Source organism: Scyliorhinus torazame, chromosome 5 (genome assembly GCF_047496885.1).
Source record: "Scyliorhinus torazame isolate Kashiwa2021f chromosome 5, sScyTor2.1, whole genome shotgun sequence".
NCBI lineage: Eukaryota > Metazoa > Chordata > Chondrichthyes > Carcharhiniformes > Scyliorhinidae > Scyliorhinus > Scyliorhinus torazame.
Genome location: NC_092711.1, coordinates 245,774,584 through 245,801,541, shown reverse-complemented (window position 1 = coordinate 245,801,541; position 26,958 = coordinate 245,774,584). Strand labels below are relative to the sequence as shown.

At 44.3% G+C, this 26,958-nt stretch overlaps 2 protein-coding genes across 7 annotated transcripts in view; one reads left to right on the top strand and one right to left on the bottom strand.

Annotated features, from left to right (window-relative positions):
* The window catches only part of brcc3 (BRCA1/BRCA2-containing complex, subunit 3), a 29,448-nt gene extending 11,546 nt beyond the window's left edge, over positions 1 to 17,902 (bottom strand). Inside the window, exons 1-7 of the mRNA XM_072505272.1 lie at positions 17,751 to 17,902; positions 6,622 to 6,741; positions 5,620 to 5,707; positions 4,405 to 4,493; positions 2,205 to 2,260; positions 1,685 to 1,816; positions 133 to 176 (exon numbers count right to left, since the gene is read on the bottom strand). Of these exons, the coding sequence (XP_072361373.1) occupies positions 133 to 176; positions 1,685 to 1,816; positions 2,205 to 2,260; positions 4,405 to 4,493; positions 5,620 to 5,707; positions 6,622 to 6,741; positions 17,751 to 17,855 (634 nt within the window). The 5' untranslated portion in view covers positions 17,856 to 17,902. The remainder of the gene's footprint in view (positions 1 to 132; positions 177 to 1,684; positions 1,817 to 2,204; positions 2,261 to 4,404; positions 4,494 to 5,619; positions 5,708 to 6,621; positions 6,742 to 17,750) is intronic.
* Positions 17,903 to 17,950: 48 nt separating this feature from the next.
* Positions 17,951 to 23,121, top strand: cmc4 (C-x(9)-C motif containing 4 homolog (S. cerevisiae)). Of its 6 annotated transcripts, none has more exons than XM_072505278.1 (3): positions 17,951 to 18,098; positions 20,275 to 20,342; positions 22,074 to 22,424. In XM_072505278.1, exons 2-3 carry the CDS (start codon positions 20,285 to 20,287, stop codon positions 22,220 to 22,222), a joined length of 207 nt encoding a protein of 68 aa, XP_072361379.1. In that variant the 5' UTR covers positions 17,951 to 18,098; positions 20,275 to 20,284; the 3' UTR covers positions 22,223 to 22,424. The 6 variants fall into 6 exon arrangements, with proteins under 6 accessions (XP_072361379.1, XP_072361380.1, XP_072361378.1 ...); XM_072505279.1 differs by having other exon boundaries at positions 18,030 to 18,183; XM_072505277.1 differs by having other exon boundaries at positions 18,041 to 18,192.
* The last annotated feature ends 3,837 nt before the right edge of the window (positions 23,122 to 26,958 follow it).

Here is a 26,958-nt window from a genome sequence, read left to right as displayed (position 1 = left end):
TAATAAAAATATTATTTAAAAAAAATCAGGGTCAAAGACACAAGCCTCCAACTATAATCTTCAATTATGCACCTCCATGTGCAACTTATTTTCTCAAAAATAGGATTTTGGAGGCAGAGAGCCATCATCTACCTGATCCATTGTGAATCTTGGTTATAGGATCCAGATGTGTCAGGCTGAAAGAAATGATGGAGAGTTACAGCTTTTGGAGAACCTTCTATTGAATAGAAACATCTATTGATAGAAAGAAAGTGAACTAGATGAATAAACTTTAACCATACAAAAACAAAGCAAGAACGTAGTACAATCTACTGAGCCACTGGAAAACGGTCCTTCTGTTTCCAATAATATAAATGGCATGAACTAAAAGTAAATTTAAGTTGGGACAAGAGAAATTATACTGAGCATCCTGCTACAGGGTAGAGGAATGTCTCATGATAAAAATAAGTCAACAGAACCATAATGCGACTGACAAAACCATAAACATTTTTATGACATACAGAAAGGAATAAAGTGCAGTCCTTTAGTTTGCACTATACTGCGGATTCCTAGTTTTTTCTCCAGAGTGATCATGAATCCATTCAAAGGATAAAATGATTGTAACAGAACTGCAGGACTTAACTAACAATTGATCACATATATAATGGCGGGAATTCTCTGGCCGTTGGGATTCTCTGTTCCCGACGTCAGTGGACCCCCACCAGTGGGTTTCCCAGCAATATGGAGTGACTTCAATGGGAAATCTCAGTGACAAGAGGCAGGAAGAGAGAATCCAACACAGGAAGAGGAGTAGGTCATTTAGCCTCCCAAGCCTGTTCCCCCCTCCATTCAATGAGATCATGATGACCTGTGACCTAACTCTTTGTCTCATATCCCTTAGCGCCTTTGGTTCACAAAAATCTATCAATCTCAGATTTAAATATAATACTTGATCTGCCCATGGTGGTTGGTTCGCTCAGTTAGCTAAATGGCTAGAGTGTGGTGCAGAATGATGTCAACAGCACATATACAATCCCCATACTGATTGTAGTAGATTATAGAAACCTGTCTTTTTGCCTTGTCCTATTATTGATGCAAGAGTGGTGCCCCTCAAGCTGTGGTCCCTCGCGAACAATGGCTAATTCCTTATCTGATCTAACATCAACTGCAGTTTGTGGAAGAAAGTTCCAAATTTGTACCATTCTGGGCATGAAAAAGTGCTTCACCCCGAAAGATCTGGCTCTAATCTTTTGACTAATCCCCCTAGTCTAGACTTCCCAACTAGAGGAAATTGTTTTTCCCAATCTATCCTCTTAATATCTTGAAAACTTTAATCAAATCAACCCTTACCCATCTAATTCTAAGGAACACAACCGTAGTTTGTGTAATATCTCCTCATTATTCCTTCCAAGGCTAATATATCCTTCCTACGGTGTGATGCCCATAAATGCTCACAGTATTCCAGTGTGGTCTAAACAGAGCTTCGCATATCTGAAGCATGACTTTTACTTTCTTGTATTCTATTCCTCTATATATAGTGGCCAACATTCTACTAGTTTTGTTGATTGTTTTCTGTACCCATTCATGACATTTTAATGATCTGTGTACCTGGAAGTCAAAGTCTCTTTAGACCTCCACTGTTTTTACCTACTCACTATTTTAAAAGTGTCCGATGCTCAAGATTACATCTTATTTCCAACTGTACCTGTGAATTCTTCTGTAAGCATCCTGCTCCTCTTGACAAAGAATTTTTGGAAGTTCCACAGCAGACTCCAGGCACACTTTACCAATGGTTTCATGGGGCACTACATGAATAGGGATTTCTATGCGTTCATACCTGTAACAAAATTATCAAAAGGTTAATGCCATTCAGACAACATCCTAGTTGATAAGCTTAGTTCAAGTACTTTACATTTGTATGACTGCAGATTAAATTACAGCCTACCAACTTCTATGTCTTTCGAGCACAAGTCTCTCCAACTTGAAACTGTTTTCTCCACTAATTGGTTATCTCACATAATGTTCAATCCTTGGCAGAGAAGACAAACAGCTCCCAGCCTATGTGAAAAGTACTTTGTGGACATATGTATCGGCCAACTGTCCAACATTCCATTACTTCCACTTGGCATTTTCCCATAATTATAAGATTAATCACCTCATTAAAAATGAAGGTCATTTGTTTAACATTATTTTCACCAGAATAATATACATTACATTATACTTACTCAGAACCTTTCTGCGCTTGAATTGACTGGAAACAGGTATAGAGAACTCGGCCAGTCTGAAAAAATATGTTTAAAAAAAAACATATTCTTTAATGCTGCCTGCTAACTTTCTAATGTTTTCTTATTTTAAGCAAAAAGTCCATCAAACTGGTGTTTTTAACAATGAGCTACCACAAAATATAGGTGGAATTCAATCATTATCTACTCAAATGCTGACATGACCTTAATTAACACTGCTCTAAAAATCAGCCTCTCTTTTTATGACCATGTATTCAAATCTAAGCCAAATTAAAGGGATAAATGTGACTTTTACCCTTGATGGCATTAAGATTCTGGATGTGAAAGGAGTTTGGATCAATATCAACCTAAGTCTACAACACAAAACTATTGATGAGTCATTACAAATTGGCAACCACATTCATCATGCACAAGGAAGATTCGTCTGGGCAATGTTATATTGTTGCAGCAGGTAATACTTTGTTTTCATTTGGATTTTTGAAAATTCATCCAAAGTATGTGAACATCACTGGCAAGGACGGATTTATTGTCCATCCCTAACTGCCCTCGAGAAGGTAATTAGCCTTTATAAATTAACTGCAGTTTGTGTGGTGATATTACTCCCATATTGCTGTCAGGTAGGTGGTTCCAGCAATGATAAAGAATGCCCGTATGTTTTGTTATGATCCCTGTTGATGTTACTACTGGATAGAAAGATTCCTGAATGAATCCTAACTCAAAAGACCGCAACTTTTATTTTTCTTTAGCAATCGTGGATGAACAGAAACACAGGAGTGCTAAATAGCTTTTAACAACATGAAAAGTTTGACTATAATCCAAACTCCTTCATTCCCACTTATCTTCACAAATGTACACAGATTTTAAACAAGTTATATATATATCTTCTGCTATAATGTTCTCAGGAAAAAAACAGTCCGTGTAACCCAACAGGCTAATGGTGATCAGCCAACAACCCACTCTGGAACCAAGTGGCAGAAGCCATCCAATCCGATCTTCTGTGGATTTCTCCTCAAATCCCCCAGGTGACTATTACACTGGAGCCAACTGATCTCACTGGATTCCGGCTTCCATGAGTGTGTGCAAACTCCATTCTTGAAAAGACACGCCGTAAAATCTTCTTTCAAACAATGTCTTCCCTCAACTGTTTCCAGCAAGGGTATACTTACGGGACTTGCGTACTTGCAGATTACTCCATTGTTCTCTCTCTTGCTGCGTCCAGTAAAATTAAAAACACCAGGGGCATGATCTAACGAAAATGAACGTGTCTAACGCGTTTAACCAGATGTGTCCTAATGCAGGCAACACCGAGAACGACCCTGCTAAAGAACGGAACTCTGCTTAATTTCAGGGCCTTGACGAGGAATGGCCCGCCAAGACCGCACTCAGTCCCATGTCCTGCACTGGCGAGAAGAGATCAGGGCGTCATTTTTAAATGGTTCCCTGATCTCAAGACCCCCCCCACCACTGCAGCCTGCGGACCCCCCAAACGCATCGACTCACCTACAAGGGGGCCATCATGCCCCACCCGGATCCCACCTCATAAGGGCCTCATCATGCCGCACCCCCCCTCCCCCTCCTGCACCCCCGTCCCCCAGAAAGGGAAAAATGTCAACTGGACACCTTGGTACTGACAGCCTGGTACCCTGACATCGCCAGCTGGGCATCCCGACAGTGCCAGGGTGGCACCCAGGCAGCATCAGGTCTGCTTGCGTACCACCCTGCCCAGAACCTGACCACTCAGGCACCCCGATTGCATGGGAGATCCCCCCAAATGTCTGGCCCACGTTGGTGGCGACCAGTACTAGTGCTCGCTCGGGGTCTCTGAGGTGCGGGGGTTGGATCCCATGCTTTGGGTAATCCGGCGAGTGCATGTCAAAGTGTGCCTAACTGCACACTTTAATATGCAGATTTGAGTCCCGACCATTGTGGGAATCTAACGGGATCTTGAAAAATGTTGCGAGCTAGGTAAATCTCGCAAGAGGCCTCTCCATCAAAATACTGCAGATTCTGGAAATATGAAATAAAACAGAAAGTAATGGAAAAGGTCAGCAGGTATGGCAGCTTTTGTGGAGAGAGAACAAGATTTTATGTTGTAAATCCAAAATTACTCTTCTTTGGAAGAAATAAACCACCACTGACAGTCACGAAAGAGACAACATTAGAGTAAAGAGCTATTACAGACCTTGGTATTCTTGTCCTCAATGAAACAGGAGAAGATCAGCCCTACGAAGCCCTGGTCCATCATCTGGTACATGGCCTGAGTACGGACATCTGTCAGAGATTACGAAGAAATAGATCATGTTTTGCTTCTTGAACAGGTTACCCATGTGTAAACGTAACTGGCAAGGAAACAAAATGGACTCCAAACTACTCCAAGCAAAAAGGCAATAACAGTTAGGATCTGAATTGGTATATTACAGGCTTAACACAAATTCTACTGGCAAGGTGCACTTTTATTGTGACCTGATGCATAATGTCCAAATAGCCGACATAATTAGGAGCTAGCCCTCCTGCAGGCAGTTACTGTAAAGATCCCTAATTGAAAATATCGGCTGCCTGCAAAAGAATCATTTTTCTCTTTTAAGTTGCCTCAAACAAAATATGGTGAGATCACAGGTGCCCATGCTGCATGATAATGTTAGATAACAAAATGTCTAACAAATTAAAGACCCTGGATAAAGCTCTCTGATGGCTTAGGGGAAAAAAACATCCAAAATGCTTAGTAAAATGTGAAAGGCCTTTTGGTTTATCGAGTTTATCTTTGAATGGAAGCGTCCATATGTCTCTTTAATAACGAGTCCATTTGACTGCAGCGTTCCAGACTCTGTTCTGAGTTCGCCAGTTTAGGAAATCAACGAGGATACTCGAACTAGGTTCTAAACCACAAAGCCAGGAAGAAGGGAGAAAATACAAATATGTCAGTCATTGAGCCTACAATGAACCCTGCTGTTAGTACACGTGCTCTGGATAATCAGTTAAGATACAACTGGGGTCATATCTAATGTCTTTCACAGTCAAATAACATGATTACATATAGAGTAGATTTTAACTTTCCCAAGCAGACAGTAAAATTGGCGTTGTCTATTGGCCTTTTGTTACAAGCTCTGTGGATTTTTCTTTTCATCGAAGTTGGTGGGGAAAACTGGGTGGTGTGTACAATGAACAGTCAATCCACAATTCCAACTTCAACATCCATCAGTGAAAGTTAAAGTCTATCTCAGTGACATGGTTCATATATAAATAACCTATTTGAGGTGCCAGAGGGCTGTCAACAACTTTGGCAATAAGAAAAGGGGAGAAATGTCATAGCTAACACGAGATACCTACTCTCTAATCTGCTCATATAGGTTACATTAGTTTCACTGTTACTTGATACCCAGTTCAATTATATACTTACCCACATGTGAAGGCCATACGGTGATATGAGGGTGAGAATGATACCATCCTACCACTCTCATTGGGCGACCAGTCATTTCAGCTAACCTGTGTGAGTTGTCAAAGATCGTAAGTGAAATCTCGACCACACAAGTTTTTAGTGATGCATCTTTCCCAGAATCTTGCAAACCCACAAACTCTACATAATGCAAAATCCCTAGAATCCTCTGACATCAAAGCCACCAAAAAAAATGCACCGCTCCTAATCTAAATAGAAATACAGAAAAATAAGGTTACTAAGGAATATTATAATTTTAAAAAACATTTTCTTATCTCATCCCAGTATCTTCCAGTTAAGTAGGCAAAAAAATATTACATCTGTCTGTTTCATAATTTGATATAGTAGCATGGAGGGAGATGTACTCTTCAGCTCCTAGTCATTTTATTCTGCATTCAACTTCAAAACCCATGTATAAGACCTTATTTGGAATTTGGAGTTGAAGATGTGGTGGCGTAGGGGTGGGGGTTGTTATTTTGAAGCAGTTGTCCTTCCTCACGTTTCCGCTTAGTGGAACTACTTCTCTAAAGACAATGGGTCCAGTAGCAGTATACCTACACACTCCTCTCAGCTACTACTACTGCTGCAATGCTGACAGTTAAATGACAACTAGCGTCCAAAAGGTTTGGGGAGGTTACGGGAATAGGGTGGAGGTGTGGGCCTAGGTAGGGTGCTCTTTCGGAGGGTTGGTGCAGACCCGATGGGCCAAATGGCCTCCTTCTGCACTGTAGGGATTGTATGATTCACAAGGCAAAGGGGGAGGAAGCTTTACTCTCCATGTGACCCATGTTATATCCACTCTTGGGCTGCTGAACAAGGACACAGGCTGCGAAAGATCCTTATTTCCCAGTGTTTAGATGTCTCAACTTGGTAAATATTTTTAAAAATGTGGTAATGTATTGCTCGCCAACAAAAACGTATGTGAATCCCACAGTCTGCTGATAGCAATTTCTATGAAAAGGATATCTCAGCTTCAGTTGAGGCTGCAGAAAGTTGCTCTGGAGAAATTTCCACCCGATCCTTGCGCTTGTCCGAGCGGCGAAGAATGATGACAGAATGAATATGAACAATTCTGCTTGTGTCAACCTATAGCAAAAATGAAGAGGTTAATTATCTTTTATTTCATCATAGTTTATCAAAGGGCGCACGGAGTTAAAACATTATCTCTGATCTCTGGAACCTGGTCTCACATCCAGCCAGAGAGAACAGATTAAAATTTCTTTCTCCTTGCTGACTGAGTTTTTGTAGTTCTAATCAAACTTGAGACAATTTGCGGAAATAAAATTTCACTCTGGTGCAATATAGTGTTATCTACTAAGATTCCAATTAGTTGGAGCAAGAAAGAGAGACCTCTGCATCCCATTCATACTATACCCGAGTGTCCATAATGCTGACATTGAATAAATAAAATGGAAAGTGCTCTATTTCTTTACCAGAAACATGCTACAGGACTGAATTAAACATAACACAAAAACACTGACGATGCTGGGATTTCTGTTTCTCCAATCAACCATTCGGCAGAAGCGCTGCTCATGTGGCAAAAATCTGGGCTGCCATGAATCGTGATGTTTACTTGTTCAGTGTGTGTGCATAGTCACAGAGCCAAGCAATAGCCTCGTCAATGGCTTGGAGGAGGTCTTTAAGCCCTTCAAGTTAGTCAGTTGACATTCCTTGACAATATAAGATAAATGAAAGAAAGAATGAAACAGATTAGATCGGAGAACTTTATCAGGGTGGGTGTGAAAAGGGTGTTTCCTCTTGTGGGAGAATCTAGAACTAGGGCCCATTTAAGACAGAGATGAGGAGAAATATTTTCTCTCAGGGTGTTGCACGTCTTTGGAACTCGCTTCTTCAAAAGGCATTGGAAACATAGAGACTGGATATTTTTAAAGCAGAGTGAGATAGATCCTTGATAAGCAACGGGGTGAAACAGGGATATGTGGGAATGTGGAGTTGAGGTTACAATCAAATCAGCCATAATCTTTTTGAATGGCAGAACAGGGTCGAGGGGCCAAGTGGTCTACTCCTTGTACATATAGTAATGTGATTCATTATTTTGGCTGTACCACAGCTGCAGCCTGGATGGTCTTGGTGATCCCAATGATGGTGGGTGGCTGCACAGGGACATTGGCTGTCTGGAAAGTTTAAAATTGTCCACTGTCGCCACAGGAGATGGGCGCAGGAGCATTGTGGTCTACGATGAGAGCAATTTCTGGTGGATGTTTTCTCTTGCATTAATTCCTCAACTGTTACTCCTTGGTGTGGTGGGTTTAACCATATGGGGTGGTATGATGGAAGGCATACTGCTCGTGGGTTAAAGAGGTAATTGAATAAGGACAGGCTTGAGTTGGAGGAGACTTTCTCCAGTAGCTTGCCTGGTGAAATAAGTTAACCCCCTGATGTGTGGGGAAAATGGCAGCAATGTTACTGAGGACTGGGGGGCAGGGGAGGTCAGTCGGGTTGAAGTGTATCTGTGATCGTGAGCATTGTTGAGTTCGGTTGCACATCAACACGTTTGGTGCGGGCAGCTTGGTACCATACTCATGCGCAGTATTCTTGCAGATGTGTATGTTATGACAAAAGCAGAGGTCTTGATCAGTGATCCCTCAAGGTACTGGCCAGTTTACTATGGAGATTATTGCAGGTTTTAATATTTTTTTTGCAGTCTTAATGAGCATGAAGGGTGACACCTGGATAAACAGGGGGGGCGTCGTTCTTTAATTGTTGATCATCCAGGGTGATGTTCAGTTACCTCTTAGTTCTGGAATAGTGAACGTAGAACATGCGAGACAGTGTTGATCTGGTGCTCGGATGTGGGCACCATGTCTTGCAGTGATCGGCCAGCTTTGCAATGTCATAATTTAGTGCACCTTGCAGCTCAGGCTATGTCTGAGCAAGTATGTCACAGCAGATGTCATCTGCAAAGATAAACTTCCGGGACTGGGTAGTAGGTAGATCATTGGTGTACAGATTGAACATGGTTAAGACTAAGGCAGATCCCTGAAGTAATCCTTTCATTCATTTCCTCAGGTGCTAGTCCCATCACCCATGTGCACCAAGGCAATCTGTCCTGGAGTAGCAGTTTAATGGAGGGAGAAAACTTGAAGTTCAGCTGGCCGATTGAGAGAATTTCTGAGAAAATGCCCAAAAATGATTTGTCCCTTTTGGCTTGAATCTGAACACTATTGTTATCTTGCAGTTGCTGGAAATATTCCTACAGCAGTGACCAGGAGAGCTGATGAGCAAGATCAGAGCAGGATATAAGGTGTAGGGAGAGATCAAGTCTGAGAGCAGGGGAGTGGGAGCTGAGTGAGAGCAGAACAGGAGTAGGAGCAGAGATTGCTAATAGTGATGATGGCAGAGCAAAGGTGTGGCCAGATGCAGCACAGGCAGAAATGGGATGAGCCAGTGTAGAGAGCAGGACACGAGAATCTGAGGGAACCAAGATAAATATATATATTTTTTAAACAAACATTTTATTAAGGAATTTATCGTTTTATAACAACAAAAGATACAAATATAAACATAATTCAGTGCGTAACCCCCCCCCCGACCAACAACCATACCCTGCCAACATAGCTTATACACACAATCCCCAAGTCCCACCTTCTCTCGCTGATCCCACCTAAATTGAACTAAACTAAACTAACCCCCGCTGCCCCCCTTATTCCCTAAATCCCTCCCCCTTATTGTATCTGCTAACAGTTTAGTTTTCCCCGAGAAAATCGATAAATAGCTGCCACCTCCGGATGAACCCTCACACTGATCCTCTCAGGGCAAACTTAATTTTCTCAAGCCTCAGAGAACCTCCTACAAAATTCCAGCACTTTCCTTACTCGCCGGGTTTTACCCACCCATACAAACCCAGAGATCACCGCATTAACCCGCTTAAAAAGGCCTTTGGTGTAAAAATAGAGAGACACTGGAAAAAAAACAAAAAACTCGGGAGAACCGTCATCTTTATGGTCTGTACCCTCCCCACCAGTAACAACGGGAGCATGTCCCACCTCCGAAAGTCCTCCTTTATTTGCTCAACTGACCGGGCCAGATTTCATTTATGTAACTGCTCCCATTCCTGTGCCACCTGGATTCCCAAGTATTGAAACCTCCCTCCCACCAATTTGAACGGCAACTCCCCCAGTATCCTCTCCTGCCCCCTCACCTGGATCACAAAAACCCCACTTTTCCCCATATTCAATTTGTACCCCGAGAACTGGACAAATTCCCCTCAGATCCGCATAATCTCTCCCATTCCTCTTAGCGGGTCAGAAATATACAGGAATAGGTCGTCCGCATACAATGAGACCCTGTGCTCCCTCACCCCACCCCCCAAACGAGCTCCTTCCAGTCTTTTGACACTCTCAGCGCCATCTCTAATGGCTCTATAGCCAAGGCAAACAGCAGTGGGGAGAGTGGACATCCTTGTCTTGTCCCCCGGTGTAGTCTAAAGTAGTCCGCAGACCGGCGCCTGGTACTGCAACCGGACCCAGTGAACATAGCCGTGCCCAAACCCAAACCGCTTCAGGACCTTCCATAATTACTCCCACTCCACCCAGTTGAGTGCCTTCTCCGTGTCCATAGCGACCAGTACCTCCACCTCCCTCCCCTCGGAGGGCATTCAAGAGCCTCCTGACATTGGCCACTAACTGCCTGCCTTTGACAAATCCCGTCTGGTCTTCCCGTATCAGCCCTGGTACACAATCCTTTATTCTCTAGGCCAAAATCTTGGCCAGCAATTTGGTGTCAACATTTAGTAGGGAGATTGGTCTGTATGACCCGCATTATTCTGGGTCCTTCTCCCGCTTCACGATCAATGAGATCGAAGCCTGTGACATTGTTGGGGGAAGACCACCCCGCTCCTTTGCCTCATTAAATGCCCTCACCAGCAGCCGACCCAGCACCTCAGAGAACGAACCTCTTACAAAATTCCACTGGGTAACCGTCCGGTCCCGGGGCCTTGCCCGACTGCATAGCCCCCAATCCCTCTACTACTTCCACAATCCCGATCGGGGCACATCCACCAGCCCTTCCTCCCCCTTCTGAAAATTCCAAACCCTCCAAGAATTGCCTCATCCCCTTCACCCCAGCAGGGGGCTCCAACTCATACAACTGACTGTAAAATTCCTTGAACACCCCATTCACCCCGCTGGTCCAAGACCGTGTTCCCCCCTCTATCCTTCACTCTCCCTATCTCCCTGGCCATCTCCCTTTTCCTGAGATGGTGTGCTGGCATCCTACTGGCCTTCCCCCCATGCTCATTTGCAGCTCCCCTCGCCATCCTCAACTGCCCCACCGCCTTCCCTACCCAAATTCCATCTGCAGCTTCTTCCACTCCTTCAACAGTTTAGCCTCCAGGACTTCAAAGTATCTTCTATCCACCTGGAGTATCTCCCTAACCAGCCTATCTATCTCTGCCCGCTCCAGCTTCTCCCTATGAGCCCGTATCAAAATCAGCTCCCCCCCTAACTACTGCCTTCAGTGCCCCCCATACCGTTGCCGCCGAAACCGTCCCTGTGTCATTTATCTCCAAATAACTTTGGATGGCCGCCCTCACACCACCTCATCCACTAGCAGTCCTACATCCAATCTCCGTTGAGGGCGCTGGCCCCCTCTCCTTGCTCACCCTTAAATCCACCCAGTGTGGGGCGTGGTCCGACATAACAATCATCAAAGACTTGGCATCCACCACCCCCGCCAGCAAGGCTCTATCCAAAACAAAAAAAAAAAAAAAAATCGATACTTTGTGTACATGGGAGAAAAAAGAAAATTCCTTTGCTTTTGATCGTCCGAATCGCCACGGATTTACCACCCCACTCCCCATCTGTTCCATAAACCCCTCGATGTTGTGGCCATTTCGGAGACATGGATAGAGCAGGGGCAGGAATGGTTGTTGCAGGTGCCGGGGTTTAGATATTTCAGTAAGCTCAGGGAAGGTGGTAAAAGAGGGGGAGAGGTGGCATTGTTAGTCAAAAACAGTATTACGGTGGCAGAAAGGACGTTTGATGAGGACTCGTCTACCGAGGTAGTATGGGCTGAGGTTAGAAGCAGGAAAGGAGAGGTCACCCTGTTAGGAGTTTTCTATAGGCCTCCAAAAAGTTCCAGAGATGTAGAGGAAAGGATTGCAAAGATGATTCTGGATAGGAGCGAAAGTAACAGGGTAGTTGTTATGGGGGACTTGAACTTTCCAAATATTGACTGGAAACGCTATAGTTTGAGTACTTTAGATGGGTCCGTTTTTGTCCAATGTGTGCAGGAGGGTTTCCTGGCACAGGACGTAGATAGGCCAACGAGAGACGAGATGAGTACTGGGTAATGAACCAGGACAGGTGTTAGATTTGGAGGTAGGTGAACACTTTGGTGATAGTGACCACAATTCATTTACGTTTACTTTGGCGATGAAAAGGGATAGGTATATACCGCAGGGCAAGAGTTATATCTGGAGGAAAGGCAATTATGATGCGATGAGGCTAGACATAGGATGCATCGGATGGGGAGGGAAACTGCAGGGGATGGGCACAATTGAAATGTGGAGCTTGTTCAAGGAACAGCTACTGCGTGTCCTTGATAAGTATGTACCCGTCAGGCAGGGAGGAAGTGGTCGAGCGAGGGAACCGTGGTTTACTCAAGTAGTTGAATCACTTGTCAAGAGGAAGAAGGAGGCTTATGTAAAGATGAGACGTGAAGGTTCAGTTAGGGTGCTCGAGAGTTACAAGTTAGCTAGGAAGGACCTAAAGAGAGCGCGAAGAAGAGCCAGGAGGGGACATGAGAAGTCTTTCGCAGGTGGGATCAAGGATAACCCTAAAACTTTCTATAGATATGTCAGGAATAAAAGAATGACTAGGGTAAGAGTATGGCCAGTCAAGGACAGTAGTGGGAAGTTGCGCGTGGAGTCCGAGGAGCTAGGAGAGGTGCTCAATGAATATTTTTCATCAGTATTCACAGGAAAAAGATAATGTTGTCGAGGAGAATACTGAGATGCAGGCTACTAGACTAGAAGGGCTTGAGGTTCATAAGGAGGAGGTATTAGCAATTCTGGAAAGTGTGAAAATAGAAAAGTCCCATGGGCCGGATGGGATTTTTCCCAGGATTCTCTGGGAAGCTAGGGAGGAGATTGCGGAGCCTTTGGCTTTGATCTTTAAGTCATCATTGTCTACAGGAATAGTGCCAGAAGACTGGAGGATTGCAAATGTTGTCCCCTTGTTCAAGAAGGGGAGTAGAGACAACCCTGGTAACTATAGACCAGTGAGCCTTACTTCTGTTGTGGGCAAAATCTTGGAAAGGTTTATCAGAGATAGGATGTATAATCATCTGGAAAGGAATAATTTGATTAGAGATAGTCAACACGGTTTTGTGAAGGGTAGGTCGTGCCTCACAAACCTTATTGAGTTCTTTGAGAAGGTGACCAAACAGGTGGACGAGGGTAAAGCAGTTGATGTGGTGTATATGGATTTCAGTAAAGCATTTGATAAGGTTCCCCACGGTAGGCTACTGCAGAAAATACGGAGGCATGGGATTCAGGGTGATTTAGCAGTTTGGATCAGAAATTGGCTAGCTGGAAGAAGACAAAGGGTGGTGGTTGATGGGAAATGTTCAGCCTGGAGTCCAGTTACTAGTGGTGTACCACAAGGATCTGTTTTGGGGCAACTGCGGTTTGTCAATTTTAAAAATGGCCTGGAGGATGGCGTAGAAGGATGGGCGAGTAAATCTGCAGATGACACTAAAGTCGGTGGAGTTGTGGACAGTGCAGAAGGATGTTACAAGTTACAGAGGGACATAGATAAGCTGCAGAGCTGGGCTGAGAGGTGGCAAATGGAGTTTAATGCAGAAAAGTGTGAGGTGATTCATTTTGGAAGGAATAACAGGAAGACAGAGTACTGGGCTAATGGAAAGATTCTTGGTAGTGTGGATGAGCAGAGAGATCTCGGTGTCCATGTACATAGATCCCTGAAAGTTGCCACGCAGGTTGAGAGGGTTGTTAAAAAGGCGTACGGTGTGTTAGCTTTTATTGGTAGAGGGATTGAGTTTCGGAGCCAAGAGGTCGTGTTGCAGCTGTACAAAACTCTGGTGCAGCCGCATTTGGAGTATTGCGTGCAATTCTGGTCGCCGCATTGTAGCAAGGATGTGGAAGCATTGGAAAGGGTGCAGAGGAGATTTACCAGGATGTGGCCTGGTATGGAGGGAAGATCTTATAAGGGAAGGCTGAGGGACTTGAGGCTGTTTTTGTTAGAGAGAAGAAGGTTAAGAGGTGACTTAATTGAGGCATACAAGATAATCAGAGATTGGATAGGGTGGACAGTGAGAGCCTTTTTCCTCAGATGGTGATGTCTAGCACAAGGTGACATAGCTTTAAACTGAGGGGAGATAGATATAGGAGAGGTTCTTTACTCAGAGAGTAGTAAGCGCGTGGAATGCCCTGCCTGCAACAGTAGTGGACTCGCCAACATTAAGGGCATTTAAATGGTCATTGGATAAACATATGGATGATAAGGGAATAGTGTAGATGGGTTTTAGAGTGGTTTCACATGTCGGCGCAACATCGAGGGCTGAAGGGCCTGTACTGCGCTGTAATGTTCTATGTTTAGCTCCTTGCCGCGGATGGCACCCTCCTCGTCCTCGAACCCGACCGATCCAACCTCCGATCTAGAACTGTATTAAAGTCCCTCCATGATCAGCCTATGTGAGTCCAGGTCCGGGATCTTCCCAGCACACGCCTCAAACTCCACGTCATCCCAGTTAGGAGTATAAATATTCTCTAATACCACCGACACCTCCTCCAGTTTCCCATTCACCATAATGTACCCCCCCCCTCCCCAAGTCCGTCACTATGCTTCCTATTTCAAAAGACACCCGCCAATTGATCAAGATCGCTACCCCCCTAGTTTTAGAATCCAGCTCTGAATGAAATACCTGCCCGACCCACCCCTTCCTCAGCCTAGTCTGATCCACTACTCTCAGGTGTGTCTCCTGTAGAATTGCCATGTCCACCTTCCATGTCCTTTTCTTTGTTCTTTGTTCAAACTCTTCAAATGCGTGAATACGCGAGCCCTCTTGACCGGCCCATTCAGCCCTCTCACGTTCCATGTGATCAGCCTGGTTGGGGGGTACCCGGGGGGGTGGAGTTAGTCAGTGTGGTGCAACCGCAAGACTGAATTTCAAGGATAGCACATTGCAGCAGAGGGTCACATCACAGATTAAGGATGTGGTGGTGGTCAGTTTACCATCGTGGTGAAAATGCTTTTAGAAATTGTAATCTGGAATAAAATTAACAATCACTTGGATTATAGTGCATTAACTAAAGTAAACTAGCTTAGATTGGTTAAAGGCAAACTATGTTATATCTAATTTGTTGAGTTTTTAGACAGGTGGTCTGTCCTGGTACCTAACCACAAATAAAATTTGTCATGCAGCCTAAGTGAAACAAAATGCAGTCACTAATTAGCATTCTCCCCCACTCGCCTCCCTCCAAACCTATCCCTACACCTTTTTATTTGATAGTAATGTCTGAATTAATTTCTTGTTCTTCTGTTGGTCAGCAACACATAACCAATGCCCACATTTCTCATCTTTAAAAGACACTTTCCACAGTCAACTCTACATATTTTCTTGTCAAGTATCTGAATGCTTTCACAAATGAAACTACCAACACAAGTACAGAATCGCAAACCGTTAAGGGACAATGAGCTCCAGGAGTCACAGACAGAAACTGAGGCTTATTTGGTATTAAATGGCTGACCTTGTTCTCTCCTCCCCAAGTTATGAACCATGATGACTAACAGCTAGTTTCTGGGCTGCGTTATTCAGGTGCTGTGTTCATTCAGTAGTAGAACAAACATTTTGGCCCGTTGCTGTGATGATGGTGGCTCAAATCTATTTTCTGGAAGTGATGCTATAATCAGATATTCTTGGAACATTAATAATTTCACAGCATCATTACTGACTAATCCAAAATAGTGCAAAATGGCACAAAACAGGCTCCCTGGTTCCAATGCAATGTGACTAATAGAGAATTCAGAGGAACCTTTAAAAATTCTTTCACGGGATATGGACATTGCTGGCATGGCCAGGATTTGTTACCCATCCCCAATTTCCCTTCTACTGCGGGGCTTGCTAGGCCATTTCAGAGGGCATTAGGAGTCAACCACATTCCTCTGGATCTGATATCACTCGTAGGCCAAGAGAAAATCGACCCCAAGAGAAAAAGTTTCTCATTTCCATCTTTTTATTTGTAAACTGTGCCCCCTAGGTCTAGTCTTCTCCACATGAGAAAACATCCTACTGACCCACCATCTCATGTACCCTCTGGATCTTCTGTACAAGATCACCTCTGATTCTTCTAAACTCCAATGGGTATCTGCCCAACTGTTCAACTTCTATTCATAAGGTAAGTCTTTCATCCCAGGAATGATTCTGGTGAACCTGCTCTAAAGTGCTAAAGCAACTATGGGCTGGATTCTTCCGCCCAGTCCCAAGATTGACACGGGCGGGATGAGGACCATGTGAAGGTCCATTGACCTTGGGCAGGAATTTCCAGTTGCTGGGCAGATGTGGCCACAAAATCACGCCCCATATCTTTTTCCAAATATGAAAACCAAAAACTTACACAGTACTCCAGGTGTAGCCTCACCAAGACCCAGTAAAGCTACAGTAAAACTTCCCTATTTTTATATTCCACCCCCTTACAATAAACACCAACATTTCACTTGCCTTCCTAATCATTTGCTGTACATGAAAAATAACATTTTAGGATTTGAGTACCAGGACACCCAGGTGACTCTGTACCACGACACCCAGGTGACTCTGTACCACCATGGTCTGCAATTTTTCTACATTTAAATAGTTTCCCTATCCTTCCTGCCAAAGTGCCAAGTTCACATTCTCCCATCTGCCAAATTTTTGCCACTCACTTAATTATCTAATTTTCCTTTGTAGACTCTTTACCTCCTCTTGACAACATATTTTCCTATCTATATTTGCACCATCAAATTTAGCGACCAAATATTCAACCCCTTCATCATTGATATTGATTGTAAATAGTGGAGGTCCTAGCACTGATCCACTAGTTACAACTTACCAACCCCCAAACTATCCACTTATCCTAACTAGGGCAATTAGGGATGGGCAAAATGCCAGCCTAGCATTTATGTAGGCATTTATAGAAATTCATAACAATGAATTTTGAATGAATTATCTTCTGGAAAAAAAATTAATTAATTTCATATTCAAATGAAACCATAACAGCTGCTGCCCTTTCTCTAGGGAACCTTTTGGAACTTGTATATTGTTTCCGAAGGAGTTGGGTTTGCAGCTCAGATTCACTGGGATTTGCTCAGTTGAGATATCAATAACCTCAGTAAATAATCCCTGCACATTAATTTGGAAGTGATTCAAAAACCTAATAATAATTTTTATTGGCACAAGTCGGCTTACATTAACACTGCAATGAAGTTACTGTGAAAAGCCCCTAGTCACCACATTCTGGCACCTGTTCAGTTACCCAGATGGAGAATTCAGAATGTCCAAATTACCTAACAGCCCGTCTTTCAGGACTTGTGGAAGCAAACCGGAGCACCCGGAGGAAACCCACGCAGACACGGGGAGAACGTGCAGACTCCACAGACAGTGACCCAAGCCAGGAATCGAACCTGGGTGGGACCCTGGAGCTGAGAAGCAACAATGCTACCCACTGTGCTACCATGCTGCCCATTATGCTACCAGCCTCTGGCACAGGCAGGAGGGATGGGGCGAATGGCCTCTTGCAATATGCTTCATGATTTTACTGTGTCAGGAGCCTCCCATCGAAGCAGCGATGGGAGTCCAGTAAAAAAGCAGGTAGTGGCAGCTGGTTTGTCCTGACGGGAGGATGGAGCAGTCCCATGAACGATGCCCCCATCCAGGGTGGGGGCAGAGGCGAATCCTTCCTTGCGGGGGGGGGGGGGGGGGGAGAGGAGAGAAAGTGGGCGATAAGGAAAAGGGCTGGTTGCCAGGGTAAGAGTGCTCCGGCCGGTTGCTGAGATGACCCGGGGGGGGGGGGGGGGGGGCGGTTGCCAGGGTGACGGTCTCCCGGCCCGGTTGCTAAGGGAAGGTGTGAGCGGTACCTCTCCGATACAGAGCCCCATCACTTCCTCCTTCTCCGTGGACAGGGCGTGATTTAAACAGACCAGGAACGCGTCCGAGTCCAGGTGAACCCCGCACACCGCCATGTCCGCCCGGCCTACACTCGGGATCGAATGCAAACTCGATTTAACCAAACCGGATCCTCTGCCCTTCGCGACAGCAGAGAGGACAATCGGCGCCGGGTGAAAAACCGGGCGTCGCAAATGGGTTCCGGGACATTCGCCGAGTGGAGCTGGAGCGAGTGGCGCGGGGAGCCGAGTGGCAACACAACGCGCCGGTTAGAGGTCGAGGGAATCCGCACTGTTCACACACCCACGGCGGCCACGCAGGTTTGAGGAGACGTTGATATTCACTTCTCGGTTCATTGTCAGCTGAACCCGAGCAGATTATGAGGTGACACCGACTCTCCAGCAGGTGAAGGAGGTTTGTCTAATGACAGAGCGAAGCCCAGCCTTGTGAGAAAATACATCGCCCCTCAAGTGACTCGTTGTACTGGTGAATGTATAACTCGTACCTAAACGGGTCCCTGGGGAGAACCGAATTAACTTGTGCATCTTGAGATTCAAGGAAGTTGTCTTCCCCAGCCAGGAGTACAAATAAAGTCTAACAAAAATATTAATCTGGGTGATTGCCCATTAATGTTCGTGGGTCTGTGGCCATAAAAAGAAACTGGATGCAAACACGTGGAGATTTTTTTTAAACATGGATGATAGATACACTAAAGTAGGTACCTTTAAACTAAAGTCACCTTGACTTGGGTGTTTGGCAGCAGAAAATGTCTTTTGGGGGGGGGGGGGGGGGGGGAGAGAGAATTTGAGAGGCACCAGCAGACCTGTCATAGGTTTCGATACTGGTTCAATATAGTTGAATCATAGAATCCCGACAGTGCAGAAGAAGGCCATTCAGCCCATCGAGTGCACACCAACCCTCTGAAAGAGCATCCTACTTAGGCCCACTCCCCCACCCTATCCCTGTAACCCCATAACTCCACCTAACCTTTGGGCAATTTAGGCAATCTTTGGACACTAAGGGCAATTTAGCATAGCCAATCCACCTAACCACATCTTTGGACTGTGGGAGGAAACCGGAGCACCCGGAGAAAACCCACGCAGACACGGGGAGAATGTGCAAACTCCACACAAGGTGGAATGGAAGACGGGTCCCGGTGCGGTGAGGCAGCAGTGCTAACTGCTCTGCCATCATGCTGCCCGTCATGTCCAAAAACCAATGGTTGGTAGAAATAGTCAACTTGGGGTTTAATGTTAACTTTGTAGACATTACTGAAGTGAAACTGGTGTCAAATGTGGGACACTTTTTAAAAGCTACCTGCAGCTAATTTAAATGTTTTAACTGCTGTCAGAGTAGGGAACAGAGTTCCTGATAGGCAGTGTAAACAGGTTGGAACTGGTAATTATAATTACAATAACTTTTAAGCTTGGGACAAAAGTGCTCATTTTAAAAATTTTGAATTTTTGGAACTTTGTCTGGAAATTTAAAAAATATAAAATAGCTACTTAAAACTCACTTTTCAAACAGAACTTCCCTACTTCTTATGTGGTATGATGATGAAGACACTAGTTTTTTTAATTGTCCAAAAAAGTCATCATAATGCTACTCTGGGGAGTTCCATTTCAGGGTAAGTTCATACTTCACCTCTAATTATGCTGAGACTTCAGCATGACTGTGAAACAGAAAGTGAGATGTTGTAGCATAAATGTACCTCGGATTTTTTGGGAGTTAAACAGAATGTGAAAATGACCAGATCAACTGTTAAATGTAACTCATTTGTAAAGTAAACAAGATATCTGGCTTCAGCACTGGCACCTTTGTGTTCTGTTGCTGACTGTGACCTTATTTAGTTACAAATGAAATCAACCATTTCTAATCATCTCATGAATACCTATTGTTTCTCTATATCTACTTAAAAATCTTGCATTTTTCCATCACATGTGAAATGAAATTGTTACAAATGCAAAATATAAGTCACACTTGGCAGCTGATTATTAGCTTAAATATCATACATGATATTTTATATTTTGGAGATCAATATTTGCAATCAGAACAATTAAAAGGATTTTTTTTCTACTTAGACCATGAATTCACAGGTTAGCTGTCCTATTCTTTTCCAACAACATCTATTTACTGCATGAACAGAAAAATACCCTTTAATACACAAATTATCACTTATCCCTTCAACAGTCCTTGTAAGCTCTTTCAAAAATACTTGGTTTAATCCCAAACTCAATAAAGATGCCAGAATCCTGTCTGCCAACAGAGGAAAATTTCAACTCGTTTGGGCTGGTTTCAAAAGCATCTTCTAAATACATCGGACAGTTAATTAGACTAGTTTAATAAGCTGGGCGTATTGATATCCATAATGGTGTCTTGTCTCTGCTGGCTAATATAAATTTGATAAACATCCGTATGGATGAAGCTTTCCTTTTAGAGTATCCAAGGGAATTGAAACAACCATAGAAAAATGCCATATATGCCCTTCTCTTGCAGGCACATTGCTATGTCTACCAAAGACCCCTGCCAGAAACAGGCATGTGAAATACAGAAGTGCCTACAAGGTAAAATTTAGGATTTTCCAATTTTCTTCAGTGTACTTAGTTTGAAGTATGTCAGTCTGAAAGTCATCATACATTCTGTATTATCTAGCATAAATTACTTGAATCTTATTGAGACACAAAGCTAATCCAACTAGGTATTTTCTCTGCTTCACATGGTGTTTGATACTTTATCACTAATATACAATATATAATTTTCTCTAGCAGGGGCACCACAATGGCACAGTGGTTAGCACTGCTGCCTCACAGCGCTGAGGATCCGGGTTCGATTCTGGCCCTGAGTCACTGTCCCATGTGGAGTTTGCACATTCTCCCTATGTCTGCATGGGTCTCACCCCCACAATCTAAAGATGTGCCTGGTAGGTGAATTGGCCACGCTAAATTACCCCTTAATTGGAAAGAAATTGGGTATTCTAAATTTATTTATTTTAAAAATAATTTTCTCTAGCGCTGTTACACGTTGCTGATACACGTTGGTGATGACAACTGCTCTGTACACTAGGACTTTTGTTGTCATTCAGTGGTCTTTGCTGAATTGAAAAACTGAACTGTTGCCCAGCAACCTGGGGCCCACACAGAGAAGCAAAAGCAGTTTGAGTGCAGTTGAAAGAATGTAACTTAAACACAAGGAGCTTCTCACTGTAACTTCCAGAACAGACAGGACAATACACAAGGACAAAAACTAAAGAAGAAAGTCCCAGAAACCAGGGAACAGGAACAAGAGAGTTTCAGGAAGACCGTGAGGTCAAGGAACAAAACTTGGGAAGCAGGACCTATTCAGTGAAGTTAAAAAGAGGCACAAAGTTTAAAAAGACAAAACTGCAGAAAGCAAAGTGGGCTTACAAGAAGCAAGAAGTCTAAGGTGACCGGAAGGTTGGTGACTCCATTCTCCAGGCCTTTGAAGCAGTTGTATTTTGTCAGCACAACTCGGTATCTGAGAGAATGTGTAGTCAGGGAGCTTGAATGCACGTGAATGCACCAGGGCAGTGGAACATCAGGAGAGGTGGAAATCTTGGAGGTGGATCTTTGTGAAGACATCCGAGACAAAGCATCATTTGGGGGAAGATCCAAGGCATGTTCTTGAGAGTAGAGATTGGAAATTCTTGTGTGAAAGATAGAACACCACTAAGACCAGTTGGCTCACAGGGGGACAAATGTGAGGGGAGTTAATAAGTAATCCATAGACGTTATTTCTTTTAGCATCTGCCACTTAATTTCAGAGTGTGGGGTATCTGACCATTGTTTGCCTGTTGGTTTACTTGAACTGTGTACTGACAAGAGAGATTTTGTATTATCTTTATAAATCTGCAAATATATGAAAAAGTATGGTTGGAGTGAGGGACTGGTGTAAAATAATTGATCTTATCTTGTTTAATGAGCTTTCAGCTAACTCCTGTGACTCTGTTCAGTAGCTGACCCCCATGTATATAAACAAAAACAAGTTAGGATTATCAAGCCATGTTCCACCCTGAGATTTGACTTTCCAACCGTAACATCAGCTGGGATCGTAAAGTCCACAGTTTTAGCTCCAATTCATTGTTCACTAATTCTACTTACTGAGAAGTTAAACCAAGAATCCAAAGTAACTCCTGGAGAAAAAAGTTTTTTTCTTTCTGTTCCACGCTGCCAGCGACGATCAGCTGGGTCAATGGTAGGAACTCCTATATGAAAGCAGTACTGGATGAACACCTATGAAATTGGGATGATTCATACTTTGTCATGTTTCTTTTACAGCCTATAATTATCAGGAGAGCAAATGTCAGCACGTGATCCAAGAAATGCATAAGTGCTGTAAGACATATGCAAAGACCTCTGTTTGCTGTTCAGGTTTTTTGAAAGAAGAAGACAGGAAAAGGCTACAGGTATCCACTCAATGCCAGTGAGTGCAAACCCTTTGCTCGTGCCGCACCTTTAGAGATTGCCATGGTACAGTTTAAGACATTGACTCTGACCACGAGGAATTGGAAAGAGGAAATAAAAAGCACAATGAAGTCCTTAAATCAGTAAAATGTTAAATGAGAAGTGTACAGAATGCACAATAAATTAATTAAATAATATATTAAACTCCTTCCAATTTTCTGGCCATCAACTGTTTATTATTTCTTGGTACACTGCCATTAATGGTATCGCAATTATTTAATCTTAGAATGTGAATATAATTTTGAAATATGAGCATCCCAATGATAGAGGCAGACTGTCCACGTAAAATTTAAACGGGAACTATGTGCATATGTTTTGGTCCAGCCCGAAGCTGGAAAGGTATTGGAGTGAGGATTTAACACCATCTCGAGGGTGATGCATATGGACTTGGAGCCGGGTCCCTTAGAGGCCATTTTTGGGGTGTCAGACTGGCCCAAGTTGCGGGCGGGTGCGGGGCAGATGTTTTAGCCTTCGCCTCACTGATTGCTTGTAGGCGGATCCTTTTGGGGTGGAGGTCAGCTTCTCCGCCCTGTGCCTCGGCGTAGCGGGGCGACCTGCTGGACTTTCTGACCCTGGAGACAGTGAAGTTTGAGTCCGGGGGTGGGGGGGGGGGGGGCGAAGGGCGGGTTCTACGATTCATGGGGTTTGTTTATCATGCATTTTCAGGAGTTGGTTGCCGTTGAATATTAAGGGGAGGGGGAAGTCTTGTTTGTTGTTTGCTTTCTGTTTTTAACTTGCAAATCAATGTTTTAGGTTGCATATTGCTGGGTCGTTTGTTGTTTCTCTTGTGGTTTTTTTTTTGTTTGTATGGTGAAAATTATGAAAATATGGTGAATAAAAGATTTATTTTTAAAGACTTAAACGGGAGCAGAAATAGGATCTGTTTTATATGTGCAGAAATTTTCGAAGGCTGGTTGAAAGTGATTAATAAGGCATATGGGATCCTGGGCTTTATAAACAGGTATAGAGTACAAAGCAAGTCTTGTTGAAAAAAGATATATTCTCAAAGCTTTTTGTCTTGTACTCACAGAATCACACAGTGCAAAAGAGGCCCTTCAGCCCATCGAGTCTGCATTGACACGTGAAAAACACCTGACCTACATATCTAATCCCACTTCCCAGCACTTGGCCCACAGCCTTGAATGTTATGACGTGCCACGTGCTCATCCAGGTACTTTTTAAAGGATGTGAGGCAACTCACCTCTACCATTCTCTCAGGCAGTGCATTCCAGACTGTCACCACCCTCTGGATAAAAAAGCTTTTCCTCACATACCCCCTAAATCTCCTGCCCCTCACCTTGAACTTGTGTCCCCTCGTGACTGACCCTTCAACAAAGGGGAACAGGTGCTCCCTATCCACCTTGTCCATGCCCCTCATAATTTTGTACACCTCGATTAGGTCACCCCCTCAGTTTACTCTGCTCCATAAAAACAACCCAAATATCCAACCTCTCTTCAGAACTTAAATGTTCTGTCCCAGGCAACAGCCTGGTGAATCTCCACCAGTGCAATAATAATAATAATAATTGCTTATTGTCACAAGTAGGCTTCAATGAAATTACTGTGAAAAGCCCCTAGTCGCCATGTTCCGGCACCTGTTTGGGGAGGCCGGTACACATCCTTCCTGTAATGTGGTGAACAGAATTGCACACACTACTCCAGCTGTGGCCTCACCAAACTTCTATACAACTCCCTATTTTTGTAATCTATGTCTTGATTGATAAAGGCCATGGTGTGGAGATGCTGGCGCTGGACTGGGGTGAGCACAGTGTTGGACTTTAACCTGGTGTTGTAAGACTTCTTACTTGATTGATAAAGGCAAGTGTCCCATATGCCTTTTTCACCACTCTGTTAACCTGTCCTTCCGCCCTCAGATCTATGGACAAACACACCAAGGTCCCTTTGTTCCTCAGAACTTTCTCGTGTCATGACATTCATTGAATATTTCTTTATCAAATTACTCCTTCCAAAGTGTATCACCTCACCTTTCAGGGTTAAATTCCATCTGCCATTTATCTGCTCATTTGACCATCTTGTCTATACCTTCTGTAACCCAAGACACTCAACCTCATTGTTAACCACCCGGCCAATCTGTGTCATCCACAAACTACCCCCCACATAGTCATCTATGTCGTTATATAAATGATGAATAATCGGAGACTCAACACAGATTCCTGAAGTATGCCACTGGCTTCCAGTCACTAAAGCAGCCTTCTATCATCGCCCTCTGTCTCCTACAACTAAGCCAATTTTGAATCTACCGTATCAAATTACCCTGGATCCCATGTGCATTTGCCTTCTTTGTAAGACTCCCATGTGGGACCTTGATGTGGAGATGCCGGCGTTGGACTGGGGTGGGCACAGTAAGAAGTCTTACAACACCAGGTTAAAGTCCAATAGGTTTATTTGGAATCACTAGCTTTCGGAGAGCAGCCCCTTCATCAGGAAGCTCCGAAAAGCTAGTGATTCCAAATAAACCTTTTGGACTTTAACCTGGTGTTGTAAGACTTCTTAATATGGGACCTTGTTAGAGGCTTTGCTGAAATTCATATGAACTACATCAATTGCATTATCCTCATATACACATCTGGTCAAGTACTCAAAAAATTAAATCAAATTTCTTAAGCATGACCCCCCCTCTGACAAAGCTATGCTGACTATCCCTGATCACACCTTGCCTCTCCAATGGAGATAGATTCTCACCTTAAGAATTTTGTCCGATAGTTTCCCTACTGCGGACGTGAGACTCACTGGTCTGTAGTTTCCTGGCTTATTCCTACAACCCTAGTTTAATGTAGAACCACATTAGCTGTTCTCCAGTCCTCTGGCACCTCCCCATGACCAGAGAGAAATTAAAATTTGGGCCAGAACCTCTGCAATCTCCTCCCTAACCTCCCACAGCAGCCTGGCACACTAATGCTGCGTACTCCCTGAACGCATCATTTATCTTCCCCTGCTCCGATGCTTACCTTCCCTTTCCCAGTCCATACTCTCAGGATTTCTCTAGATGCGGCCTGCCTCCATAGCTGATGGGCTAGCATGCGACTTACCTTCTCTCCATATTCATATTGCAACTCTTCTCCCCCCCCCCCCCCCCCCTCGCCCTCAGTAGCTGCCCAACAGCCTTCCCTGTCGTCGGACTGTCGAACTGCCCTGCAGTTCTCTTTAACAATATCTCCTTGGCGGAGGCCCTGAAATATTTCCTGTCCACCTCGACTACCTCATCCAATAACCGTCCGTACCCCTCCCTCCTTTTGCCATCTCGGTGTGCCTTAAACAGGATATTCTCCCCTAAACCAAGGCCTTCAATGCCTCCCAAAATACGATCGTCGATACCTTCCCATTCTGGTTCATCCTTAATCACCAACCGCACCTTATCACAGAACGCCCTTGTCTGCTAAAAGCCCCGAACCAATCTCCATCCCCGCCTCTGCTCCTGCCTCGAGCTAAGTCTAACCTCCAGCCAATGCAGTGCATGGTCAGAAATCACAATTCCTGCATACGCAATTAAAATCACCCCCCACCCATACTTCTTCATTCCCATTCTTTCCCTAAACCTCCAAGCTTCTTTGCCAACTTTCCCGTTGACTTGGGGCTCGACCTATTCACCCACGGCTCCAGTACGCAATTAAATCCCCCCCAGTACGCAATTAAAATTCCCCCCCCCTCCCTCTCCATGCTCAACTGATGCATGCCCAGGTCTGGATTTGCTCCCAGCAACCCCTTCGCAAACCCATGTCGTCCCAATTCGGTGAATAAACATTCACTAGCACCACCGGCATCCCCTCCAGCACGCTGCTCATTATCAAATCTCTCTCCCCTGGATCTCAGCTTTTTTTGGTCCCAAAAACCCTGTTTTTTTTGTTCAAAATGATGGCACTTCCTTGACCCCTACAAACCCCGTCTGTGTTCAACATGATGGCCAGCCCCCACGACTTTGAATCGAACCCAGAGTGAAATACCTGACCCACCCATCCCTTTCTCAACCTAAACTGGTCCTTCAGGTGCGGGGGGGGGGGGGGGGGGGGGGTAGGGGGGGTAGTTGCTTCCTTACAAACTTATTGCCCCTTAACTATCACAACAAAATCACCACACCCAAGAGAACCCCTTTCCCTCCAACCCCCACACTACCCACATCTTCTGAACTCAGTTGTTCCAACTCCTCCGTCTCCCATTATTAACGTTCAGTTCTCCCCCAGTTTATGGTCACTAATAAAGTCATTGACCTCCTCTGGGGTTTTGAAATAGAACTCCTGGCCTTCAAAAATCACCCAGTTTCGCCTGGTACAGCATCCCAAACTTGATCTGCTTTCGGTAAAGAACCGTTTTAGTCCTGTTGAATCCAGTGGCCTTTGCCAGCTCCGCTCTAATGTCTTGATAGATTCAGACCCTGTTCCCCTCCCATTTACAGTTGCACTTATCCTTGGCCCATCGCAGGATCTTCCCCTTCTCCACAAATTTGTGGAGACTCACAATCGCCACCCGTGGCAGCTCCCCCATTCTCTGCTTTTGCCTTGGGTACCTGCAAGCATTTCTCGACTCTCCCTTGAGCCTTTCAAGGGTGCGACCGCTCCTTTGATCGGTCTTCCTGCATCTCCCTTCATTGCTGGCGGAACTCCTCTCTGAAGAACGCCATCAAGTGTTCCATCTGGGGTTTTCCATCATGCGACAACCCCTTCGCCCTCCGCCATCTTTCCAA